This window comes from Eleutherodactylus coqui, chromosome 8 (assembly GCF_035609145.1).
Source record: "Eleutherodactylus coqui strain aEleCoq1 chromosome 8, aEleCoq1.hap1, whole genome shotgun sequence".
Lineage (NCBI taxonomy): Eukaryota > Metazoa > Chordata > Amphibia > Anura > Eleutherodactylidae > Eleutherodactylus > Eleutherodactylus coqui.
The window spans coordinates 116402496-116421478 of NC_089844.1; the positions used below are offsets into that span (position 1 = coordinate 116402496).

An 18983-nucleotide genomic window follows, 5' to 3' on the forward strand; every position below is an offset into this window, starting at 1 on the left:
GTCACATAAGGGAATCTTTTCACCTGTAACTGGAGTTCATATGGATGCCCCAGTTACAGTGTAAGGGCTTCTACCCACTAGCGTTTTTTTTAACGATGCGATATCGCTGCGTTTTCTTCAAAATAACATTGTCAATTTGCCCCAAAAGTCTTATATGAGATCACGGGGGGCATATAGGTAAAAAAAAATTATAAATATAAAAAGAAGTTAAAAAAAAAATTTGAGTAAATAGCGAACATTTAAATTAATAAAAAAACTCACAAAACTGTCTGCGCCAACTTAAACCACTGCCACAGCGGTCTTGTGCTCTGAGAATCTACAAATCATATATCAATATTTCCAAAACAAAATACTTCTACTTTATTTTAGCCTCAAAAATAAAAGTAAAGAACTATCAAATTACACATAGTACAACGGCATCATTGTAGGATCGCTGTACACTAAAAAAAGGTTCATTTGTTTCATGACTGCATTTTTCTCAAAAGGAATTGAATGGTTGGTACAAATCACTGAGTGCTGCTTTTGCCTTAAGTGGCAAAAGACCCTTTAACCCCTTAACCCATTTACGACCAGCCACTGTATATATACGGCAGCTGGTCCTGGGCTTAGAGGACCACAGATAGTAAAAATACTGCGGTGCTCTAAGCTTCCTGCCTCTGCAATCAGTCAGAGGCAGGAACGGGTTATCAGCTGTTAGTGACAGCTGATAACCCGAAGCAGATGGCAGGAGGGGTTTTTAACCCTTCCTGCCTTCTGCTTCCCCGATATACAGTGCTCAATGAGCACTGTATGGGGAAACTGAAAGTAACCTGTACTTTCACTATGGGAGCCTCGGGGGGTCATGTGACCTTCCGGGATTCCCTGCTACTGCAGAGCTGGAGTGTCAGACTAGACCCTGGCAGCTCTGCAGGTGACTAATGTCACCACAGGGGTTGCTTTCCCCTATAATTAGGGCTCCTATGGATGCCACAGCTATAGTGGAAAGTGTCAAATAAAGTTAAAAAAAAAAAGTGAATGTCCCCCAGAGGTCTTATATGACGTCATGGGGGACATAGATAGTAAAAAACATAATTACATACATAAGTAAAACAAAACAACAGAATAAAACAACAATACATACATAAGAAAGAGAAGAACACAAAGCAGACGCCAACAAAAACCATCGCCGTATGCGCCCTGTAAACCAAAACCATACTTACTATATATCAAAATGTCCGAAACAAATAGAGGAACCCATTTCCATACTTTATTTTATTGTAAATATAAAAATAATTTTTTTTTAAAACTATAAATGTTAAAAAAAATCATTTTTTTTAGCATTTTACCCCCAATAAAACTAAAAAACGGAAAAAAAGTCAGTGAAAAAGATATTAAAAAAATACTCCTATATGTCACAGAAAAAAAACGCAGCAAAAATAATTTTGGTAGCTAAAGGAAAAAAAATGGAGCAGTAAAACCACCACATGGGTAAAATCCCTAAAAACTGTCTGGTCCTTAAGGTACAAAACAACCTGGTCCTTAAGGGGTTAATGACATGGCCTATTTTGGGCTTAAGGACACAAGGAGTTTTGGTGGATTTTCTTCTCCATTTATCAAAAAGTCATAACTTTTTTATTTTTCCGTCGACGCGGCCGTAAAAAGGCTTGTTTTTTGCGTGGCGAACTGTAGTTTTTATCGGTGCCACTTTTGGGTAATTAGACTAGATTGTAAAACTTTTATTTTTTTTTATGATCGCAGGGAGAGAAAACGCATCAATTCTGCCATAGATTTTTTTTTTTACAGCGGTAATCATGCAGCATAAATGACACAATCCATTTTTTCTGCGGGTCAGAAGGGTTACAACGATACCAAAATTATTACATTTGTTTTAGGTTTTTCCACTTTTCTGCAAAAAAAACCCTTTTTTGGAAATCTCTCTTTTTTTTTTTAAATCGCTGCATTCAAAGTCCTTTAACTTTTTTATTTTTTTATGTACGGAGTTCTATGAGGGCTTATTATTTGCGAGATGAGCTGCAGTTTTTATTGGTACCATTTTGGGGTACATACAGCTTTTTTGATCATTTTTACTGCGTTTTTAGGGAGGCAAAATGCTAAAAATTAGCACTTTGCCTCAGTTTTTTAGCGCTTTTTCTCCGTGCACACTCAAAAGCATGTGCAGTTTATTGTACGCGTCGTTATGGACGCGACAATACCAAATATGTGGGGTTTTATTTTTTTTTTTTTAACCTTTTTTTTATGCGAATATGAGAAAAAGCATAAAAAAGTTTTTTTTTTACTTTTTCTTTTACATTTTTTTTTTTTTTTTTCAATTCATTTTTTAAATCTTTTTTTTCATATAACTTGTGTCCCCCCTGGGGGACTTTGACCACAGTACTGCCCATCGCTGTGATAAGGCATGGCAGGGCTACTGCCCTGCCATGCCTTATCGCTTATACAGCGATAATAGGCATTGGCAATACAGGACGCCAGTGATCATATGTGGTCCCGCGCTATCCCCAGGACGCAAGTTTACGCCCTGTTGCGGGAAGTACCCTGCTGCCAGGACGTAAACTTATGCCCTGGAGCAGGAAAGGGTTAAGGATCTTCTAGGCATAGAGACACAAGCCTCGATTTAATGGCAAGACTTTTTTTAAAAATTTATGCGAATAATGATTAGAAAAGAAGCAGTCCTTACCTCGGTCCGAGCCCATAAACAGGTTCTGCAATAAAATGATAAATAATATTTTACATTTACGACACTACCTATTAATTACATTCTACAACTAATCTTCTGTTACACGTACATATTTCAGGCCTTAAAAAATGTTTTCCCACCGCATACTAATACAACAAGGAATTTTGTGCTGTCAGACCACAAATCCACTCACAATAGAAAGCTTTTCAGTCGTCGTGTATCTGGCCAGGATCTCACCACGTTTACTTGACCATGGTTCAAAATCACTTCCTATGTAGTCCTCTTTGTCCCGCTTCTTCCTGTTAATATCCTGCAAAAATATGGAATAATGTGATGCCTGGCAAGAGATACTAACGATGAAGGTCTGAACGGATTTAAAAGGGTTATTCCGTAAAATAAACTTACCCCATATCTATAGGACAGGTGATAAGTAACTGGTGGTACCTTAACCAATCATGAGAAGAACAGTCCCAAAGGGCTCCCAGTGAATGGAGAGGTGGTCATTTGTCCCATTACTGCTCCATTTGGGGACCTTCAGAACCCTTATTATCATAATCGGTGTGAGGGGGGGGGGGGTGTCACAGCAGTTGGACACCCTCTGACCACTTACTTATACCCTATCCTGTGGATAAGAGATATGCTTGTTTCATGGGACGACCCTTTTAAGGGAAAATGGAAAACTCAAAGAAAACAAATTAAGTTATACGTGAGTGTACAAAGTATTGCATGTTCAGGAGCAGGAACTTTAAGTAGGAGCTGCATATGCAGAGTCCAGTGGTGGTCAACCAATTATACTGTGCCACCATTAAATGGGTTATCCCCAAATCTATAAGTTGTCCTCTAACCACTGAGACCCCACCAATCCCAAGAAAAGGACTCCTGTGTCCTCCCTTCTTCCTGACTGTGGGTTTACTGCATCCCTTGCAGAGAGGAGGAGATTTAATGGAGTGGCGAATACGCATGTGTGGTGCCACTTCATTCACTTTCAATGGGGCCAGAGGAGATAGAAGTACAAGAGCTCAGCAATTTTCATCAACCCATTGAAATGAATGGAGCCGTGTCTGCGCATGCTCGGCCATCACTCCATTTGATGGGACATCACTGTGAGTGGGACGGTGGCAGTGGTGAGACCCCCACCAATCATAAAGTTATCTCCTATCCCGTGGATAGGGATAACTCTAGATTTTGGCATAACATCTTTAACACCATCAAAAAGTCAAGCTTCACATTCAGCCAGGACCGAATCATGAAGGGGACACACAAGATGGAGAGAATATAGACCAAAGGCAAATAAAAAACCCATGCAAAAAGATACATATATAGGACACAACTTTTGGCAATGGAAAAGATGCTAAACTGCCCAGATAGCAAAGGAGAAAGAGTGCAGAGTACTCAACATACAAGAATGATCATGCTTGAACAATCCTGAAGAAGGCAGCTGCACCGTAAGAACAGGCTTCACCCTGAAGGTGCTACTTCAGACAAGGAAGGGCTACCGGTTGGGCATTAATTGCATAAATAGTGTTATTATCAGAGAACTCCGAGTTGTCTCATAATAACCTGCAATGGTAAGATGAACTAGTTGCCATTTACCGTAGTAGTTACAACAGTTTCAGCTGTGGCTGCAAACATAGACAAGGGGTCCGTTCCATCCAGGACGCTGCTGAGAGGGTCTGCCACAGAATTAGAGGAGCATGAAGAGGAGGTGGAGGATGTACTTTCTTTCCTTCCCAGTTTTTTAGATTTAGATTCTGTAACCTTTAAAGAGAAAAAGAGGACAAGTTCACAAACTAGATACAATGCTTAAGGATGAACATTTTTATTGTTCGTATTTGAAGGGATATCTCAAAAACATTGGGGTCCCACATTCCGCTGAAGAGAAAGACTGTAGCACTAGGGAAATCAAACTTTTAGGTAAGTGGTTAATCAGCAATTACAAAATATAGTATTAATGAGGAATGTGGAAAACAGAGTGGGAGGGAAATTCCTGATAATATGACTGCACCATCTAGTGGCCAAAATGGAAAATTACATAACAGGTAGGTAACTGCAAAAATGCACCACAAAGAGATATGATTAATATTGTATTCCATGGCTATAAATTTTTAACTCAAAGGGGTTATCAGGGACTTTTTAAAATTATTTTATCCAACGTTTTTGACTATAATTGTAATTTATACACTTTTCCTTAAACAAAGGGCTTGTCCATGTGACATCCATATACGTTATGTGGGGCCGTTTTTTTTGTAACATCCTTATGCAATCTATTTTTTCTCTTTTTTTTTACTAACGCACAAAATAAAAAGTTTCTAGAATTACTTAGCAATGATCAGTAAAAACTGAGTGCACACAGATGTCCTCAGTACACTTTTTTTTCTTTTTGATTATTTTGCGCACCCACTGACTTGACTGCATGACTGGCGTCTGAGAAGTTGGACCAGAACAGGTCATGCTGCAATTAGTTTCACTTTAAAATAAAAAACACATGTCGGTAGGGACCCACTGATTATGATGGGTTAGTCTGCTGTCCATGTGTAGTCATTTGTAAATACAGACAGCCCAAGGACATGAAAATCGCTTGTGTCCATGAGTCCTTACAAATTGCCTAAATCTGACTTTGGGCTTATCCACAGAGGTCCGAGGGCTGTCCGTGTGTGCAGCTGACAGCACACAGACCCATTAAAAGTAAATGGGGCTAGAAAAAATGTGTAAGAGGAGTTGTATGTCAGAAACTAAAGTCCTGACCCTAGCTTCCCTTGCCGGGTTTTGTAGTTTTAATAGAGCTAACCTTGGTTTCACATTCTCCTCAAAAGGAGAGAATGAAGATCTAAGGGCTCTTTCACACGAGCCAATGCACCAGATCACATGGCCGTATTACCACGACGTAAAAGCGCCCAGCCGGCCAATATAGCGCCGTGCGTTTTTACATCAGACCCAAAAGATAGCCCTGGAACTATCTTTCGGCCTGGAATACGTCAGCCGCTGCATAGGCTCCTATAAGGCGAGGGCGGAGCTAAGCTCCTGTCTCTCCCCACCCCTTGTCCGCAGCCAGCAATTGAAGGAGGCGGGACAGAGCGGTGCTTAGCTCCGCCCTGCCCCTCCCACTGCAATCAACTAGAGAGAAGGAGAGAGGAGGTGAGCCAGCGACGGGGAGGGAAGGGGCAACGGCATGGCAGCCTTGGCGTATATGCACTGGGGCCCAAGCCTCTAAACGGGCACACAAACGTTAGATTTGTGCGACCGTTCACGAGTTTTTACCCCTCACATCATGGTTGCTTGCTATTATAAAGTTGCTGCAGGCTTTTTTGTTGAAGGAACTTTAGAGCTATCAATAACAGAATGTCACATCCCGGGGTATAACAAAAAGTTCCTTCTGTTAAAAAAAATAAAGTTCTGCTGCAGTTGAGACAAAGAACCATTGCTGCAAAATAACAAATATCCTTATTGTATTAACTTGACAGTGTTGGAGCAACCCTTTACATTTAGATTCGGTAATAAGGCTACTGAGATCCGAGTTCTCTTGTGTCCAATTTAATTAACAATCATCATTAAAGAAAGAACAATAGACATGAACTGTGTAGAATCATAGCTATGCTATTCCTAAAGAGTCCAGCCCAGTTTTAACATCATTTATAGTGCAAGCAGACAAAGAGTCTAGTAGTCTTTCATGGTGGACCACCTTCCTGAAGTTAACAAATCTTGACAAAGTTTAATGACTGATTATGTGACTCGATACCAATTCTATCCTAGTAAAGGAATTCGGACACAAAGACCAAACATGGTTTTCAGGAAACTCTGCTCAGTGAGGCTAAATATTAACCCTTAGGGTGCATTCCCACGAACATATATCGGCTCAGTTTTCACGCCGAGCCGATATACGTCGTCCTCATCTGCAGGAAGGGGGGGGGAGTGGAAGAGCCAGGAGCAGGAACTGAGCTCCCGCCCCCTCTCTGCCTCCTGTCCGCCCCTCTGCACTATTTGCAATTGGGAGAGGCGGAACAGGGTGGGGCTAATTCTCGAAACTTAGCCCCACCCCCATCCCGCCTCCTTTCATTGCAAATAGTGCAGAGGGGCGGAGAGGGGGCAGAGAGGGGGTGGGAGCTCAGTTCCAGCTCCTGGCTCTTCCATCCTCCCCCCCCCCCCCCTGCAGATGAGGACGACGTATATCGGCTCGGCGTGAAAACCGAGCCAATATACGTTTGTGTGAATGCAACCTTAATTAACAGGTGTAGCACAGATCATCTTAATACTTTCACAAGAGCATTTTACTTACAGTGATAGTCTTTAAGGGATGGTAGTCGCCGTATTCTACAGGTATTCTCTCCAGGCTGCATGATTCAAGCTCATCTGAATAATTTCTCTCCTGAGAATGCCTGAAAATAGAGAAAAATCACAAGATATTTATATTTGTTAGACACCAAATTTAGCAGTCTGACACTAATTAATAGGTTTGACACATAGAAAAATAATGCAGCTTAGTCAGGATGGGATGAAAATTGCTAATACGGTATATACATTAATTCTGCCTCTTTTCACTAATATTGGATCTTGTGGGGGATGGGTAGCGCCACTATAGACTGTGTCAGGAATTGCAACACAGAGCCATGCAAGTTGGTGTCATGGCTCTTTTATTCTAGAAGTTGCTGGAGCTCCCAAAGGCTGCACCCTCAATGACTAGAAACAGAAGAAATATCTACTCTTTATGACACAAATGCTTATACAGTAGTGGGGAGATTTAAAGGGAATCCGTTATTGGATGAACTCGTTAACCCGTTCCTCCTCTGTGATGTATATGTATGTCACAGAGGTGTGGGATGGGTATGAAACGGGCTTGGGAGCCATACCCAGCAAGTGCCACATCCGCGTGGGAAGAAGTCCTGTATAGTGGTGTTGTCCTGATTTACAACCCCTGAAGAGCAGTCTGGTGTGAACTCCTCCTCACAGACTTCGTTAGGGGTGGTTATCGCTGTGCGCTGAATGTAAAACTGAAGAGAATGCACACTGGCACTCGCTCGCAAAACCACGCACCGCTCTGGCCAGAAGCAGCGCCCTGAGAGGAGACCGAGGGCTAAATTGTGACGTCACACAGCTGGCTACAGTGGCCGCCGCTGCCCAAAAGATTCCTGTGCATTACGAAGTCCAGAACTGATGAAGAAGCAGACATCCTCGGTGCGGAGTCCCTTTTACTTATTGCCAAGTCTTAATTCCTAAATCCCACCTCCACAACGTGATTGGTTCTTCAGACTCTGCTCAGCCAATCAATGCAGAGCTAGATAAACCAATCATAGCCCTCACATTGGTGCATTGAGCGCTGCATTGATCGGCTAAGTAGTGCTGGAAGAACCAATGAGAGTCATCGCTTCCTGCGGGTGGGATTTTTCAATCCCACAACCAGGTAACGATCTTCTGTGAGCAAACAGGACTCCCAGCGGAGCTCTAGAGAACAGCTGGAGCGCCCGGACAGAGCCGTTTAGGTAAGCATTTCCTTTTTTTCAGGGAATTGAGCTAGGGCTTATTGTAGGAGTAGGGCTTAACCTTCTCGCAATAAAATCGATGGCAGCAATGAAGTGAGGCGTAATTTTTCACTGACGCTACAAAATCCCAAATCGCAGGAACACAGCTGCGATATCCCCACAATTCTTTAGTGCCGATATCGCTCACACAGGTTGTTTTCAGCAGCGTTTTCAGCGCTGTTCTAAACGCTGTACAAGGCTCCCATTCATTTCAATGGGGCTGCTCACACAGGGCTGAAAACGCTGCATGTTCTATTCTTGGGGGTTTTCAGCTGAGTCTCCCATTGAAATGAATGGGCAGCGTTTTCAGCTGGGCTGAAAACACAGCTGAAAAGGCAGCGTTTTGCAAACGCCCTGTGTGAAATATCAGCCCTACCCTGAAAATAAGCCCTAACTGCAGAAAAAAGTAAACTTCAACTAGAAGCGCTGTCCGGGGGTCCCCCTGCATTTTTCAATCCCCGGCCAGAAGAGATGAAGGAGAATAACACTGGGGAACGGGGAGAAGCTGCGGCCGGGCTGACAGCGCTCCTAAGGTGATGTATACTACTTTTTATTTTTTCCTGCAGTTAGGGCTTAGGTTCTAGTTAGTTCCCTTAAGGCCGTCGGCATGCGAACTGATTTGCATTCCAGAATTTGTGGTCGGCGTCTGCACCGCGGTTCCGCAGCAAATACCGTTCATAGCATGCTATGGGAAAATAAATAAATACAAATCGCTTCTTGCGGCACACGAGCGGAAACCCAAAATTTTAAATCACAGCATGCTGTATTTTTGTGTGGTGTTCGCACGGGTGGCTTCAATTAAAGTCAATCGACCCGCAGCCCTTCTGTAATCCCGCATCATCGCCTAACAAAGGCACGGAGAAAGAAAGATTTTGGGGAAAAAAAATCTGTACTGCGCAAAAAGACAGGTACATGCGGTCGCCGGCTGGGCACTAAGCCGGACTCCGCTGCGGCCTCCCACATGCGGAATCTGACCCGTTCGTGTGCAGGCGGCCTTAAAGGTGCTTTTACGTAGAACGAATATTGTTCGGATTCCCGCAATCTAGGAAGAATCTGAGCGCTTATCGCTCCGTGTAATTGTGTGCAGCGGCTGACCGACGGGCGAGTCATCGCCGCTTATTTTTCGTGTTCAGCGTGTCCATGCAGAAGACTGAGGGACGTCTTGTTCCGTGTGAACCGGCGGCCATTCGCAGTGAACGGAGGCGGGTGCGCTGGGGCGATCTCCCTCCCGCTCGGCTTCCAGCCCGCGATGCTCGTCCCTATGTAAAAGCACGGGAACAATTATCGCTGGGCCGACCTTTTGCGCATCTGCTGCTGATAGTCCCGTATAAAGGTGCCCTTCCTCTCTGTCTGGGCATTGCGTTTCGTTACATTTCTTGGGCACGCGGCGTGTTTTCCGTGAGGCGGTGCATACGGGTACATCGCGGCCCTTATCTACTGGGACATAGGAGGCTTACATTCTGCTGACAGATGAGTACGGCAAAGGAGGTTTTTCCAGCATTTTGGGGGCGTTCGTTCAAAATGCTGTAAAACGTGGATTGGCCCACGCTTCACAGAGGAAGCTTTGTAGTCCCTGAAGGGCATCCAGGAAGCCCCTTCCTCATCCTCTTCTGGAGGTTTCTTGGGGTCCCCCATTAAGCATTTCCAGGCCTCTACGCTGTATGCGGGCACCACACACTCTAGCACACCGAAAGGGGGAGGAGTTTTCTCACTGCAACCAATCAGATTCAAGCTCTTGTCTCATTACAGTTCTTTGGGACATAAAAGCAGCGCCCTGATTGGCTGCCCCAGCAACATCTCCACTTTCCCATTGCACTCCCACTGATAAACCTCCCATTCTGCCTCAGTGCAGCCTCATACAGCAGCAGCTCCGGGTAACTCCGCAGGGAGGACACTGAGCTCACACAAGGCTGTATGCGCACAGTGCACCCTGTACTCAGTCCGCTGTATACAGCTGCTTTGTACATAAGGAAGACGATTCTTACCATTGTGCAGCAGCCATCTTCAGCGTCATGTGACTGCACACTGTCAGCTTTTACCTCTAACCTCTCGCCATGTTGGGAATGGCAGAGGCGCCATCCAGGCAGCGCTCAATGTTGGGCGCGCCATCTAGTGGGCGAGATCGGTAATGCAGGCTGCAGAACTGTAGCGCAGCGCAATTAGCGGCTCTCCTGTAATGTGATGCACTTGTTTGCTGCTGTGGTTAAAGGGCAAGGTTATCCTGGCTTAATTTTTCTACTTTACCAATATTAGTGCTCCCATGATGCAGTCCTTTTCTTTCCCTGTTTTTTTTCTATAACATGACAATAGAGTCACAATTTAGTCCATTATCATTAAATGCCCCCTCTGCTGGATCCTGTTTTATCTAGCATAGTGAACTTTTACAGAATACCAGGGCTAACATCCTATGTGGATGTCATGATTCGGAGGAAGCAAGAACTACAAAGATCTGAGCATTGTGAGACCCCAGTACTTAAAGCGACCCTCTCTCCCAGGGCTAGAGGGGTAAGGGAGGTATATCACCTGCAGTAATTATTCTCTGCCAGTCCTTCAATCTGCCAAATCTGGGTCTTGTTTTCGGCTGTCTGGTCCCTGGACAGAATTTTGTCCTGAAACTGGAGGGTTGTTTTAAGGGCTTCTTTACAGGGGCGTATTTGTGTCTGCAAAATTTGTGCACGCCATACACAGAGAATAGAACCCATTGATTTCAATAGGGTCATTCTGACTTCCTTTTTTTGGCACGTGCGGAAAAAGACGCATGCTCTACTTTTGTATGCACTTGCACACCCAAGGTCCCCATAGAAGTCTATGGGAGGTGCGCAAATATGCAAGCAATGTGCAACACAATGAGCGATATGCAGGAAAAAGAACACATCTGGAACTTATTAGGCTAAATAGCTATTTAAATCAGGGCTTGTGCGTCTGACGCACACAAATGACCATGCCTTGCCAGTGTAAAAAGTCCAGACACATTGATATGAGCGCAAAAAAAAAATGGCCATAGCACAAATACATTGCACTGAATGGTGCGCAATTGTGCATGCGCCTATATGAAGGAGCCCTTAAAAGGGTATTCCTTGCAGTAACAGTGAACTATCCTCAAGATTGGTCATCAATAGTTGATCGGCAGGGGTCGGCTGCTCGGGACCCCCAGCAATCAGATGATCTCAGTCACCACACTTGCTGCAGTGGGCTGGATGTTGACAGCACCGGCACATTGGGGTAAGAGCCGAAAATGCAATAGTTTTCGCATGGAAATTAATAGGAGCTATACCTTATATTGCACTTCTGGCTCTGGCCCCACTGGTCATCAATACTGCAAAGGGGTCAAATGCCTGGAATACCCCTTTAATGTGTGTTTTCTAAGAATAGAGCATCATTATTAGATTGTTGGAGGTCTGTCCCTGAAGTGGCTGTGGTTCTCGGGTGAGTGCCACTGTCACCTCATTGCTTACCATGCACACTGCCATATATTTCATAGCAGCTGTGCTCAGTAGAGATGAGCGAGTATACTCGCTAAAGGCAATTGCTCGAGCGAGCATTGCCCTTAGCGAGTACCTGCCCGCTGAGATGAAAGGTTCGGGTGCCGGTGCGGGGGAGCGGTGAGTAGCCGCAGTCAGCAGGAGGGAGCGGGGGGGGGGGAAAGAGGGAGAGAGAGATCTCCCCTCCGTTCCGCCCCGCTCTCCCCCGCAGCTCCCTGCCTGCCGCCGGCACCCGAACCTTTCATCTCGAGCGGGCAGGTACTCGCTAAGGGCAATGCTCGCTCGAGCAATTGCCTTTACCGAGTATACTCACTCATCTCTAGTACTCAGTATTGCAGCTTAGTGCTTTTCACTTGAATGGGGCTCAGCTGCTTTCCTGCCATGTGACTGATGAATATGACATTACAGGCCTGTGAAGAAACTGCAATGCTCACCCAAGCACCATGGCCCTTTCACGTAGCTGTTCAGCAGGGGTCTGATACAGACCTATTCTAAGTCATCACTATCTTAGTCCTTGCAAACCCCTTTCAGAATTTGGGATAGATGGAAGCCCTTGTTTGACATGTAGTTCTACTAAATGCCTCAAGTCCCATGAACCAAGAAACTATGTACAATAATAGCTTCTCTTTCCATTTATCATATTGCTTCATAGTAAATTCTTTTACCGCTGCTGTTCACTCCAGTAAGTACAGTGTTATCCATTAACTTCAACAAGTTAAGACATGAAGAACCAATCACTTCCATAGCTACAACTTAATAAGTGAAGAGTTTAATGTTGTGTGCGAGCCATATAGTTGGCAGTAATAAGGTGTACCATACATGTAATAAATGACTATTGCTTTTAGTGAAATAGTGTGCAAGTTATCAATAAGGATCTTATAACTTGAATTGTTAAACTTTTCTTAGAGGAAGTAAGATCTAAAAGACAGTGCAGCGAGGAGGAGGAAAGTGTGAGTATAAAATATGTAATTTTTAAGAGAAAACAACCATCTTAAGTAAACATAGAAGCAAGAGAACAACGGAGAGAGGAAATAGAACTAATCAAGGCAGCATTATCCTGAGTGATGAAATATTAACTAGAGAAAGAAAAATATTCCTACTTAAAGAAGTACAAGACAAAAGTGAGAGAAGCAGGAGGGCAAAGCATAGAGGATAGAAAAGGATTCCTGTGCTTTTCACTTAGTAGAGTGCCCTAGCCTTCAGATTAAATCTGTGTACTTAAAGGGGTTTTGTCATAAAAAAATATATATATGCTTACCTATTCCTCCCTCATCAATTTTCTTACTGCATCTTCTCCTCGCAGATCTTCTCCTAGCTCCTCCAGTCCCCAGGGCCACCTCACTGCAAGCCAGCGGGATCCTCTTATTTTGGGGCGTCCATTCTCGGTAGTCTCCTTCTGGCAGGTCAGTGTGCGTTACGTCACTAGTGACGTAGCGTTCACTGCCTAGCATGGAATGCCAAGCCATTGCCGAGACTGCGCATGCGCGCTGTCTCCCGCGAGTGTTCATAGACTATTGTCACGAGACAGTATGCATGTGTAGTCTTGGCAATAGCTTGGCATTCCTTGCTAGGCAGTGAGCGCTACGTCACTAATGACGCAGCGTACATTGCCCTAAAGGAAGGAGATGCAATAAGAAGACTGACAGGGGAGGAATAGATAAGAATTGATTTTTTTTTTAATGACAGAACCCTTTTAATTCCTGCATATTGAATAGAAGTGTATATTTACCTCAAGTACTGAAATAATGTGAGATGTATAAAGCCGCTGCAAATTCTCCTCTTGAATTAATTGTTCTACTACAACTTTGTTCTACTGCTTCAAAGTTCAATTCTGCCTCCTGGAGTCCTTTCTCGCCACCGTATCATCTGCACTGAGGTACAACACTACACTCCAGGAGTACATATAATGTATTATTTGACTTTTTAAAACAGAAATTCCTCCATTTTTCATAGGTTTTCTTTGACTTTAGGATAATATGATTACAGCAATACCAAATTTATATAGTTTTTTTGTATGTTATATTTCTACAATAAAGACACAAAGAAATTGTATTTGCAGCACCGCATTCCCAGATCTATAACATTCTTAATTTTCCTCCCATGGAGCTATGTTACGTATCAATTTTTGTGGGATGACTAGTAGTTTCCATTCGTACCATTTGGGGGTAACTGCGACTTTTTGATTTTTATTGCATTTTTGCTAAACAGATGAAAAACAGCAATTTTGGCTTTTTTTTACTGCATTTACTGTGCAGTACAAATAATACACTAACTTTAGTCTTTGGGTCAGTGCAAATACGGACATACTATATATATATATATATATATATATATATATATACATATATATTTTTTTTTTTAAATTACTTTGGCCTTTAACATTTTAATTTTTTCGGCAAACGAGCTATGGCAGGCCTTTTTTTTGTAAGACATGAGCTGCAGTTTCCTCGTATCATTTTGGGGTACATGTGACTTTTTGATCACTTTTAATTGCACTTTTTAGTAGATGGATGAATGCAAAATAATCAATTATTGCATTCTCTTACTTTTACACTGCCTACCGTGTGCGATGATGGACATATTTTTATATTACCGGTCATTATGAGCATGGCAATACATATTGTTTATTTCAAGATAAAGGGGGTTTTTTAGGGTAAAGGGGGATTTTTCTTTTAAAAGAAAAAAGTAATCAATAAACAAAGTTTGATACATATTTTTTGTCCCTCCATGGGACTTGAATATGTGATCGCTGGATCACTGGTACACTAACCGGCACTACTTATGAAGTGCAATACAGTATAACTTTGAACATCCAAGTGGCATGTCTAGTAGATCCAGTAGGCCTAAAATCAGGGGACATGGGAATCCCTCAGCACCCCACGATATTGAGCTCCCTCGCCCTATCACCCGCTTACATGCCTGATCATGGCATGTAAGGGGGATCAAAGGTCGAAAAGTGAAGTTTCCCCTCTCTCGGCCAATAGTGCAGCGTTCCAGCTGTCAGACATTTGAGACCCAGCTCTTCCCTGCATGGGATTCTCATGCTGGCCTTAGATTAGGCCACTGTAAAAACCTGTATGGCTGCTCACTAAGGGGTTTAGTTGCAGTTAAATGAAAAAAAAAAATAGGAAACTTTTTTTTTCTACATGTCTAGTGACATCAGACATATTGATTAGTGGGGGCCTGGGTGTTGAGACCCCAACTGCTTGCTAAAATGAACAGACAGAAGTACTCAGCTGGGTGCTGTGCTCCTTTGGTTATTTCCATCACTGCTCAGTGGTATATGGGCTCCATAGCAAGTGTATGAAGTATGTACACTGAGTGCTTCTACCCCTTTGTTATAATGATCAATGGGAGTCGCAGCACCAGGACCCCCACCGATTAGCAAGTCTGATATGTCATTAGGACATGTTAGAAGCTTTATTTTTCTTCTTAAAGTATACTTAACACCTTCAGTCCTGTACATTGAGGTGCAGCCTGAACGGATTAAATTTGTTATTTTTAGCAAATCCCACAGATACTCGATTGGATTAAGATTTGGAGGCCAAGTCATCAGTCTGTAACAATTTATGAACTATTTTTGCAGTGTGGCAGGACACATCATCCTACTTTGAAGGAGCATCTGCCATTAGGGAATGCCGCTGCCATGTAGGTGTGTACTTGGTCTGCACAATGTTTAGGTAGGGGGTATATGTCAAAGTAACATCCACATAAATACCAGGACCCAAGCTTCCCCAGCAGAACATAGCCCAGAGCATCATATTGTCTCCACCAGCTCATCTTCTCCCCTGGTGCCATCTCTTCCTTACACAAGAGACACACCCAGCCGTCCAATGCTGTAAAAGAAAACATAATTCTTTAGCCTCGACCACTTCCTTCCATTGCTGCACAGTCCAGTTACTGATGTTGCGGCTATGCAACCTCATAGCAAGCGGAGATTCCCCATGTGTTCTGACACCCTTCTATCATAGTCATGTATTCATCAATTTATGCTACAGTAGGGCTTCTGTAGGATTACACAAGACAGCTTGGCCTCTGCTCTCCATCTGCATCAATGAGATTTGGACATCCATGACCATGTTGCCAGTTCAGCAGTTGCCCTTTCTTGGATCACTTTTGTTAGATATTAACCACTCTATACTGGCAACACCCCACAAGACCTGCCGTTTTGGAGATGCTCTGACCCAGTTGTCTAGCCATCACAATTTGGTCATTGTCACAGTCCCTCAGATCCTTAACTTGCCTATTTTTCCTGCTTCTAAGGCATGAACTTTAACTGACTGTTCATTTGCTGCCTAATATATCTTACCTGTTGACAGGTGGCATTGATTGTTACTAATCAATCAGAGATTTCACTTGTCAGTAGTTTTAATTTTATGTGTATAAAGGAACAGATATACATTCATCATGGTTCTGCCCAGGTCCAGAACGCTGGAGAGATCTGGAAGGCTATAGGCACTTTAAAGTTTATGTAATAACATACAGTAGTAACATAGCATGTAAGGCCAATAAAAGACATGTCTATCCAGTTCATGGCAGCTTTCCAGTCCTTATCGATTCCCAACATGCCCAATCAGCAGAACTACAGCTTAATATTAGATGTCCTCAAACCCTCCCAAAAAACTCCACCCATCATGAAGTCCTGGAATACAATTATGCTCCTTGTTGTTGGAGTAATAATAATATAAGCATAATATATATCTCCACCTTCATAGAAAATAGCCAGCAGTGAAATGGTTACTGGTTCAATACTGTACATTGTTTGTGTGTTACATTCTTGTGTGGTGGTATCTCCAACACACAGTTCTCAGGACTTAATAGTGTCTCCAGATGTGTTTATGAGAAAGACCTGCGATGCCCACTGTTCATAAAAGGGGGGCTGCTCCTTATCTCCTCCCTTGGTCCAGATTGGAATATTAATAAAGTCTATGCTACTTGGGTATATAGGAATTACGTGTTCACATAGCAACATACACCTGGGGCGTAAACATATGTTAATCATCAGCGTCATTACATATTAGGCCAATCATGAGTTGTTATGATGTTGGGAGGGGCATGCATGTAATTGGTGCGTCATATTCAAGTATAACTGTATTGTACTTCCTTTCAATAAACCAGAAGAGTATTGGGGGCTGACGGATGACATCCGTGAGTTCAAATACATATATTCATGCATGAAGCTTCGCATTATAACCAATCTAGAGTAAACCAGTGAAATTTTCCTGAATATGATTTATTCCCATAACATGGTGAAACTGCATTGACAAATCCTCACCATTGGGTTCTTCTACCATCATTCTCTTAAAAAACACACAAATCATTTGTAAACTGTTGACAAAAAACTTTATTATTATTCTTAAGAAAACAAGCAGAACACAAACAAAAACATACAAAGTAACGTACAAAAATAAATACACTTTATAAAAGAAACCAATTTGCATGCGGCTGTAAATTAAATATGTATAAATAAATACAATGTACATAAAAATGTTCTGGCACTTGTAAAGAAATAAAAAGGCCACGGGGAGCTTGAAGTTGGGTCTGCCCTTTAGGGGAGTAAAGATCTCCTGAAAAGTAACAGAAGTTGTACAAATGTTCATAGAAAAAGAGTATATAAACCAGACGTGTAACCTCAGCTATAGTCACATTCACTGTAGACAGCGTCGCAAAGTTAGGACATTCCTGTGTTCAGGTGTCAGAGGACTCGGAATATTAATCCCTTACTTCAAATAGAACAGAACTATAGTAAATGAAAGTTGTACGTACAACAGAGTAAAATCGGTAACACATTAGTACCTGCACTTCTGGAAGTAGTGATAGTTGGTGTACAAACAGTACCTTGTCATATTTAGTAATGCTATGGGTGCGCGATTCTACAAAGTCAGCTTATAACAGTGCAGGGAACATCTTACGGTGCCTGGAAATTTGCCAAAAATTTCCAAACTGCATTACAGCGATTTTGGTTGAATACAGTAATAAACATCAAAGTAGCATAAAAATGTACAGTGTAAATAGGCAGACGGCACAAACAGAGGATAGAAATACCTTAGATAAACATTCTTTTACTTACATCCAGTATGATGAGCTGTGCATGCTCTGTAAACGCCAGCAAGTCAGTAATGATACTACAAAAGCTGAGATTTATCTACAATGACAGTCCGGCCCGCCCAACATGTCTGTCTTAGTAAATACTTGCAATTTCTAGGAAATTAAAATTCCAGGGCATATTTTCTTATTCCTCCTGGAAAAGTATGGATAAATTGACAACGGGGTGTTACCAGTTTCCTTGTCAATATGATGCATCTTTACACTAACTGAAACTATCAGTGATTGGATGGACAGGTCATATTAATAAGGGACAGTTGCCAATTTTGTTTTTTTTAAGACGTTTTCAAGAGGAATAATACAAGAACAATGGATAAGATGCTTCAGAATTTTAAAGGGAAAACAAGTATTTCCTAAAACAGACATGTCAGGAGAGCTTGGTGGGAGAACAAAGGCCCATTTACACGCAGCAAGTATCGCTCAAAATTCGTTCAAACAACCGCAAATGAGCGATAATCGTTGCATGTAAACACTACCATCATTTAATCTTGGGCTGAATGATATTAGGGGGGGTTAAAAATCCATCGCTCAGCCACAGAGAGAAGCATCTCTCAAGAGACCGCATGCTGTGTTCTCCAGGGTAGCCGGGAGGTTATATTGTATTCTGCCGGCAGCAACGATGAGTACAATACAGTTGTGTGCAGAGCCCAGTCCACATGCTAGGCTCTGCAAACAGCTCCTGGAGGCCCTTTTACATACAAATGATGATAAAGTGTTAATGGACATTAGTTTCCATTAACACTTTATGCAAAAGGATCTCTAAAACTCTCGTTTGAAAGATTATCTTTGCGTGTAAATGGGCCTAAAGTTGCAGTATATAACAGAGTGAAACTTATCAAGGATACTATTCATTACATGTGCTATATGTAAATTTGCCGTGCCTCTCAGTCAACCAGTCCAAGTGTCACCATACACTGGAGGAGTATAGTAAATAAGTGCACTAAACGAGGGTTTGCAAAAGGTGCAGTACCACCTGTTGAGATGCTTGTCCAAGAACTACTAAGAAATGCTCTAACATTTAAGGTTCTGTTGATATCTGTGCTCAAATTTCCATCTGCAATGAACCCATCTACAATCATAAATGGATTGAAACACAAATGTCAAACTGAAACAAAAAAAGAAGACATCTCGATTTCCATTAGACAGGCCAGTTAGATGGCTCTGTTCAGAAATGGAAGCATTAGCCTCTGTTTGTATCAGTTTGCATCT

At 42.6% G+C, this 18983-nt stretch overlaps 1 protein-coding gene across 1 annotated transcript in view; it reads right to left on the minus strand.

Annotated features, from left to right (window-relative positions):
• Nucleotides 1–10259, minus strand: part of VPS35L (VPS35 endosomal protein sorting factor like) — an 87041-nt gene extending 76782 nt beyond the window's left edge. Inside the window, exons 1-5 of the mRNA XM_066576259.1 lie at nucleotides 10173–10259; nucleotides 6948–7047; nucleotides 4268–4432; nucleotides 2868–2984; nucleotides 2675–2699 (exon numbers count right to left, since the gene is read on the minus strand). Coding sequence (XP_066432356.1) covers nucleotides 2675–2699; nucleotides 2868–2984; nucleotides 4268–4432; nucleotides 6948–7047; nucleotides 10173–10201 — 436 coding nt within the window. The 5' untranslated portion in view covers nucleotides 10202–10259. The remainder of the gene's footprint in view (nucleotides 1–2674; nucleotides 2700–2867; nucleotides 2985–4267; nucleotides 4433–6947; nucleotides 7048–10172) is intronic.
• Between the last annotated feature and the right edge of the window lie 8724 nt (nucleotides 10260–18983).